At 51.5% G+C, this 8,298-nt stretch overlaps 1 protein-coding gene across 1 annotated transcript; it reads right to left on the bottom strand.

The window, feature by feature from the left end:
- Positions 1-5,845: 5,845 nt before the first annotated feature.
- LOC103636236 (metal ion binding protein) lies at positions 5,846-7,927 on the bottom strand. The gene is made up of 3 exons (XM_008658590.2): positions 7,357-7,927; positions 7,179-7,254; positions 5,846-6,293 (listed from the first exon to the last, which is right to left on the bottom strand). Exons 1-3 carry the CDS (start codon positions 7,564-7,566, stop codon positions 6,133-6,135), a joined length of 447 nt encoding a protein of 148 aa, XP_008656812.1. The 5' UTR covers positions 7,567-7,927; the 3' UTR covers positions 5,846-6,132.
- Positions 7,928-8,298: the final 371 nt, after the last annotated feature.

The raw sequence follows: 8,298 nt of genomic DNA, 5'->3' as shown, positions 1-8,298 counted from the left end.
GATCCAACTCTTTTTACTAAGACTTGCGACGGTGATCTTTTTGTGTGCCAAATTTATGTCGATGACATAATATTTGGTTCTACTAACCAAAAGTCTTGTGAAGAGTTTAGCAGGGTTATGATGCAGAAATTCGAGATGTCGATGATGGGCGAGTTGAACTACTTCCTTGGGTTTCAAATGAAGCAACTCAAGGACGGCACCTTCATCTCCCAAACAAAGTACACGCAAGACTTGCTAAAGCGGTTTGGGATGAAGGACGCCAAGCCCGCAAAGACTCCGATGGGGACCGACGGACACACCGACCTCAACAAAGGAGGTAAGTCCGTTGATCAAAAAGCATACCGGTCAATGATAGGGTCTTTACTTTATTTATGTGCTAGTAGACCGGATATTATGCTTAGCGTATGCATGTGTGCTAGATTTCAATCTGATCCTAAGGAGTGTCACTTAGTGGCGGTGAAGCGAATTCTTAGATATTTGGTTGCTACGCCTTGCTTCGGGCTCTGGTATCCAAAGGGGTCTACCTTTGACTTGGTTGGATACTCAGACTCCGACTATGCTGGATGTAAGGTCGATAGGAAGAGTACATCGGGGATGTGCCAATTCTTAGGAAGGTCCCTGGTGTCGTGGAACTCTAAGAAACAAACCTCCGTTGCCCTATCCACCGCTGAGGCCGAGTATGTTGCCGCAGGACAGTGTTGCGCGCAACTACTTTGGATGAGGCAAACCCTCAGGGACTTTGGCTACAATCTGAGCAAAGTCCCACTCCTATGTGATAATGAGAGTGCTATCCGCATGGCGGAAAATCCTGTTGAGCACAGCCGCACAAAGCACATAGACATCCGGCATCACTTTTTGAGAGACCACCAGCAAAAGGGAGATATCGAAGTGTTTCATGTTAGCACCGAGAACCAGCTAGCCGATATCTTTACAAAGCCTCTAGATGAGAAGACCTTTTGCAGGCTGCGTAGTGAGCTAAATGTCTTAGATTCGCGGAACTTGGATTGAATTGTAGCATACATGTATTTATGCTTTTGATCATGTTCCTTTTTGCATTTTGTTGCTTAGTATGGTGCTCAAGTTGTACAAACACTCCCTGGACCTCACAAGTCCATTGCAAAGTGATGCACAGTTTTAGGGGGAGATGTGTTACAACTTGACCCTTTGAGACTAACCATATGCTTGAGTTTGCTTGATTTAGTCTCGAAGGAGAATTAAAAGGGAAAAGGTGGACTTGGACCATGCAAGACTTCCACTGCACTCCGATGAAAAGAGTAACTTCTCCAAGTTCATCTTTTAACTCTTATTGCCTATTTGCTCTTAATTGAAGATTTTGGTGAGGCAATGGGGTTAAAGGGCCAAGATTAATCCCGTTTTGGTGCTTGATGCCAAAGGGGGAGAAAATAAAGGCCAAAGCGATAAATGGATCAGCTACCACTTGAGAGATTTTGAAAATATAGAATAGAGTTTTTTTGTTTTATCAGAACTCTTTTATTGTCTCTCTTGTCAAAAGTTGGCTTCTTGTGGGGAGAAGTGTTGAGTATGGAAATAGGGGGAGTTTTTGAAATTTTTGATCAATCTCTTTTGAAATGACTCTCTTTATGCTTCAACATGTGTGTTTGACTTAGAGATAGAGATTTGAGTTTTATTTGCAAAAACAAACCAAGTGGTGGCAAAGGATGATCCATATATGCCAAATTGAATCAAAATAAATTTGAGTTTTCATTTGAAGTGATATTGCACTTGTTCTAGTTGCTTTATGTTGTGTTGGCATAAATCACCAAAAAGGGGGAGATTGAAAGGGAAATGTGCCCTTGGGCCATTTCTAAGTATTTTGGTGATTGAGTGTCAACACAAGTGCTTAAATGAGAATCTATGCCCATGAATGGACAAAGTGCAAATCAAGAGCAAAGGTATGTTTCTAAGTCTTAGTACATTGGTTTTGTGTACTAATATACTTGTCTAAGTATCAGAAACAGAAAGAAGAAGAAAAGAGAAGAGTTGGCTGTGTACAGCCAAGAGGCTGGTTCGGTCTGGGGCACCGGACTGTCCGGTGGTGCACCGAACAGTGTCCGGTGCGCCAGACTGACTCGGGCGAACTGGCCACTCTCGGGAATTCGCCGATGGCGTACGGCTAAAATTCACCGGACTGTCCGGTGTGCACCGGACTGTCCGGTGAGCCAACGGTCGGCCGGGCCAACGGTCGGCCGCGGAATCTGCGCGCGACACGTGGCCGGGCCAACGGTCGGGAGGGGGCACCGGACTGTCCGGTGTGCACCGGACATGTCCGGTACGCCAACGGCTCTCTGGCGGCCAACGGTCGGCAGCGCCGTTTAAGGAAAGAAATCGGGCACGGGACAGTGTCCGGTGTGCACCGGACTGTCCGGTGCACCCGACGACAGAAGGCAATATTGGCCTTCCAGATTTGCTCTCAACGGCTCCTAGCTGCCTTGGGGCTATAAAAGGGACCCCTAGGCGCATGGAGGAGAACACCAAGCAACCTTAGAGCATTCTTGATCATCCACACTCAGTCTTTGCGCATTCGTTTGTCATTCTCAGTGATTCGAGCTCCGTTCTAGTGAGAACTTTGAGATAGTCTTTTGAGCTCGATTCTTGGCCGTGTGTGTGCGCATTTTGCTGTGGATTTGTGTGTGTTGTTTCCCTTCCTTACTCCGTGATTCTTTGTGAACATCAAAAGTGTAAAGGCGAGAGGCTCCAAGTTGTGGAGATTCCTCGCGAACGGGATAAGAAAAGAAAAGCATAACACTGTGGTATTCAAGTTGATCATTGGATCACTTGAGAGGAGTTGAGTGCAACTCTCGTCCGTTGGGACGCCACAACGTGGAGTAGGCAAGTTTTGTACTTGGCCGAACCACGGGATAAATCACTGTGTCTTATCTATGTTGAATTCTTTGTGATTATCGTATTGTGCAAGACCTTCTCTCTAGCCACTTGGTGATTATTGTGCTAACACTTAATAAGTTTTTGTGGCTATAAGTTTAAGTTTCACAGGATCACCTATTCACCCCCCCTCTAGGTGCTCTCAGAAATCCCGCGGCCTTTGTGTTCGTCTCGCGCCCAGGTCGGGTGCGCTTGCAGTAGGGGGTTACAAGCGTCCAAGCGGGTGAGGGAAGCGAGCGGCCCCAAGAGAGCGCCTATCCCGTCCTCGTCCCCGCGCGGCCAACCCTCTCTAAGAGGGCCCTGGTCCTTCCTTTTATAGTCGTAAGGAGTGGATCCAGGTGTACAATGGGGGTGTAGCAGAGTGCTACGTGTCTAGCGGGGGAGAGCTAGCGCCCTAAGTACATGCTGATGTGGCAGCCGGAGAGATCTTGGCACCCAGCTGGTGTGATGTCGTGGCCGTCAGAGGAGCAACGGAGCCTGGCGGAGGGACAACTGTCGGAGCGGTTGAGTCCTTGCTGACGTACTCCTGCTTCCGTAAGAGAGCTGAGAGTCGCCGTCGTCACAGAGCTCGCGGGGCGCCATCATTGCCTATCTGGCGGAGCTAGCCAGATGGGACACCGGTCTTGTTCTCTGCGGCCCGAGTCGGCTCGGGGTAGGGTGATGATGGCGCTTCCTGTTGACGTGGCTGGCTTGCGCCCTAGGTTGGGCGACGTGGAGGCTCCTCCGAAGCCGAGGTCGAGTCTGTCTTCCGTGGTCGAGGCCGAGTCCGAGCCCCTGGGTCGGGCGAGGCGGAGGTCGTTCGGCGGAGGCCAGGGCGGAGTCCGAGCCCTAGGGTCGGGCGAAGCGGAGTTCGTCGTCTTCTGGGGCCGAGGCCGAGTCCGAGCCCTGGGGTCGGGCGGAGCGGAGTTCGCCGTCTTCCGGGAACTAGCCCGAGTCCGAGCCCTGGGGTCGGGCGGAGCGGAGTTCGCCGTCTTTCGGGGCCTAGCCCGAGTCCGAGCCCTGGGTCGGGCGGAGCGGAGTTCGCCGCCTTCCGGGTCCTAACCCGAGTCCGAGCCCTGGGTCGGGCGGAGCGGAGTTCGCCGTCTTCCGGGACCTAGCCCGAGTCCGAGCCCTGGGGTCGGGCGGAGCGGAGTTCGCCGTCTTCCGGGGCCTAGCCCGAGTCCGAGCCCTGGGTCGGGCGGAGCGGAGTTCGCCGTCTTCCGGGGCCTAGCCCGAGTCCGAGCCCTGGGTCGGGCGGAGCGGAGTTTCCTGTGGTGCCTTTGGCAGGGCCTGACTGCCTGTCAGTCTCACTCTGTCAAGTGGCACTGCAGTCGGAGTGGCGCAGGCGGCGCTGTCCTTCTGTCAGGCCGGTCAGTGGAGCGGCAAAGTGACGGCGGTCACTTCGGCTCTGCCGGGGGGGCGTGCGTCAGGATAAAGGTGTCAGGCCACCTTTGCGTTAAATGCTCCTGCAATTCGGTCGGTCGGTGCGGCGATTTAGTCAGGGTTGCTTCTTAACGAAGGCAGGGCCTCGGGCGAGCCGGAGATGTGTCCGCCGTTGAAGGGGGGCCTCGGGCGAGATGGAAATCCTCCGGGGTCGGCTGCCCTTGTCCGAGGCTAGGCTCGGGCGAGGCGTGATCGAGTCGCTCGAATGGACTGATCCCTGACTTAATCGCACCCATCAGGCCTTTGCAGCTTTATGCTGATGGGGGTTACCAGCTGAGAATTAGGCGTCTTGAGGGTACACCTAATTATGGTCCCCGACACATATATAAGCATCTAAGCATTAACCTGTTGCATGCATAGAGCGGTAGAGCCTAGCCATGCATGTACCAAGCCGGCCAGGCTCACATACCGCAGCCAGTCCCTATCCATGTGTTTAGTTTCCTTCCCTGTAGGTGCAACTGTATCTACATATACAAAATGCAGTGTTTGTTTGGTTCACTGTATTGCAAGAGACAGGCCAACATGAACCTCAAAGCGCCGCGAGCCAGGCCCCGCGGGAACGCGGGGCGTGGTTGCACGCGCGCGGCCAGGCTTGGCTGAGCCGACTGTTTACTAAGCACGAAATCGAGATGTTGATTTTGTTGATTTTTTGTTATATTTTGTAATTAAAAGATTTAATTACCGAACCAATTTCATATATGTGTTTCTGATATTTTTACGAACGAAACTAAACCGCACATGCTATGTATAGTTTGAATAAAAAATTTACGTGATTAAGATTAGTATATAATTAGTGTTTATGTGTAGTTAGCGTCTATTAAATAATTTTAACATACAATTACGGTCTACTAATACAATTTTTAATAACATTTTTTAACTCATACAATAAATATTCATACCGGCAACAAAACAAAATCTCTCATAAACCAAACTGATCGCATGTAGACAACCAAACACAAGAAGTTGTATACGTCCAGTCAGACCCAGACTCACTAGATACGAGCCAGGCTCAGCTATGCAGACAACCAAACAGGCCCACACTTTATGATATCCAACTGCTAGAGTAATATGGGTTGTAGTTGCTAGATGCATTAGGGCTAATAACATTAAAGCAAACCTTTTGTAGTGTTGAAAATGGTGTGATGTGGGGAGAAGGAACTTCCACGTCTGAAAAGTGACGGGCTGACGGCTATATGCTGGTCCATCTGGAAGTCTAAAAAAAAAACAAAATTCCTTTTGACAAAAAAGAAAGTACCAGATCTTATTGCAATCCTTTGTCAGGTATGTGCTTTAATGAGATCGGGTAGGTCCGTAGGTACAATGCTTATCGAGGCGCAGGCGTAGATACAATGCTGAAGTTGGCAAAAAGAAGTAATGGCCGGGAGCACTTCATCGGAAAGAAAATCTACTAGTAATAAAGGAGAAGACCGGTGGCAACCTACTCGATGACAAGGATCACTCGGCATGAGTGGATCGGTAGCAGGGACCAAGGGGCTAGCTCAGGTGCAATGCTGTTCGCCTGTCGTAGAGGATTCGCTGTTTTTGAATGCGGTGTGAGAGCGAAACAACAAGCAAGTAGTATGTTTTACGCAAGCACATGTTTCCCCTCCCCATCTGCCTGCCCTTTACATAAAAAAACACACACAGAGCAACATGTCCCTCGCGTCCTCAATGATTTGCACGCGTGGACACGGTTCCTCAGTGGAACGAATGTTTCGTCCCTACGGTACAAATCCTGTCTGTTCTTTGCCTGCCTGCCGCACGCTGTAGCAGGACGAAATATGGAGCGCTGATGTGATGAGAGATCCTCTACGCCTGCAAGCTTTGTGCGGCTTGCTGCTTGGGGTCCGGGGCCACCCATAGCCGCGCGAGCTTCACCTTGGAGACGCTCTCCAGCACCTCGTACGGCGTGACGTCCCCAACCACCACCACCTTCTTGTTCTCCAAATCCACCTCGAACGACGTCACGCCTGCGCAAAAAAGACACCCAACAAGGTTGTAATAATTGGGCAGGAGACTGTGACTGGGAGGAGGGAGAGAGAGAGAGAGAGAGAGAGACATCATGGATCTCCATCCGAGGCACGGAAATGTGCCCATTCCGGTGGCAGGAAACGAGACGGCATTCTTTTATTACCAAAATAATTTGACTGTCTCACGCAATGACGCAAAGTTTCCCGGAATGCAGAAAAGGCAGGCGCCACTGCGCCAGCGCCATCCATGGTCCATCCCCCACAGGGCACAGCGCGCAAAGCAGGCAAGCAGAGCCGGACATGCACATGTGCGCAGTGCAGTGCGAACATGCGCCGGGGGCCGGGGCGCCATGCCTGCCCAGGAGGCCAGGACCGGTCCAGCCGACACGACACGACACGACACGACGCCAACTCACGGGCATCGGGTGATCACTGGAGAGTGGAGGCCCTGATCTCCATCCAGTACAGTACTATATACTACATATGTGTAGCATGCGTGACGGATGCCGGTCGCTCTGCCAGGTTCTTCCGGCACGTCTGCCTGCCCGGCCCATGCTCACTACTGTCTGTCATGTCCCGTCGCTGCTCTTGCTCGATCGGGTTGACCTCTGTAGCTTCATCCTCTCTCTTGAGCGGCGGGCGGAGACGACTCATGCTCGCCCCCCAAGCCACACTGTACTGTACGTGCTATTCTATTCCCTACTAGCTACTGTATATGCGTGCCATTTTCGTGGTCAAGACCCGCCCCCCTTCCCACACACACACACACACAAGTACCATGCGTTTGTAGTCACTGGGGAATCAATGAAACGAATCTGATCACGGACGGACGGATGCCAAACAGAAGTAGGTAATTAAGGATGGGGATCAGTTCTCTGACCATACCGTCCATCTTGGAGATGTGCTTCTGGACTTTCTTGGCGCATCCGTAGCAGTGCATGGACACCTTCAGCTCCACGGTCTGCATCCAACAGACAGGGACCATATTGATCATCACGGAGAAAGGTAGCCAAGCCACATAGCTAACAAGCATGAGCAGAGAGGTTTTAACATGTCCGCCTACCTTAGGCTCCAGATGGAAAGCGAGAGTCTTGGCGGCGGCTCCATCGACGAAGCCCCTGAGCTGCACCAGCTGGCTGCTCAGCAGCAGGGCCTTCCTTTCGTCGTCCTCCTCTTCTTCATCCATGGAGTGTACGCAGGCGCAGGCGCTGGAGCACAGGGAGAGCGAGAAGCAGTGCAGGACCCTGTCCAGGCCGCCCAGCTTCCTCCCCATATGTCCCCTTCCCTCTCTGTCAGCAACCGGAAGAGTTCCAGAAGCCAGAGCCGTTTGTGTCTCCCCTCCTCTTAAGGTTGGCCGGGATCTACTGGCGCTATTCTACGCACACACATCTAGACGTCCGCGTGGGAAGAGACATGTTTATACGCGAGCTGATGAGCAAGCAGCAGGCCTACACCAAAGCACTGCTTCAGATTAATGGTCGTGGGGAGTCGGGGGGTGGTGTGGTGTGGGGGCAATATAATGCCGGCAAGGAGATCGAGTACGAGGAGCATATATATGTATATGAAATGTCTGTAAGCATGGGTGCTGCTCAAAAGCTCGAAGCAGCAGCTTCCAAGAAGTGAATAGAAATCTGGTTGGGTGCATTGGGTTGGGGCGGGCAGGCAGCAGGCAGTTTGATCACGAGCAGACACTGACACGATGGCGACGACCTCTAGTCTAGCTCCATGTGACAATGTGCGACCTGTGCATGCTCACTGGCGCCGGTGGAAATTGAATAATCACGCCTTCGAGAAAAAAAAACACACATTGCAGTATTGCAGTTGCCAAATGTTGTGGATACAAGACGCAACAGACACCAGATAACACGTCGACACAAAAAGCTTACTAGCAAATATGATACGGGCCAATCACGCTAATGCACCAAAATGAATATTGGCTGGCCTTTCGCTGTCATTCGTTCAAGCGATCGAGTTGCCGCAAATGAAACTTGCTGGTGGTACGAGA

Source organism: Zea mays, chromosome 8, assembly GCF_902167145.1.
Source record: "Zea mays cultivar B73 chromosome 8, Zm-B73-REFERENCE-NAM-5.0, whole genome shotgun sequence".
Classification (NCBI taxonomy): Eukaryota; Viridiplantae; Streptophyta; class Magnoliopsida; order Poales; family Poaceae; genus Zea; species Zea mays.
The sequence above is the reverse complement of the archived record's forward strand: the minus strand, read 5'-3'. Positions and strand labels throughout refer to the sequence as shown.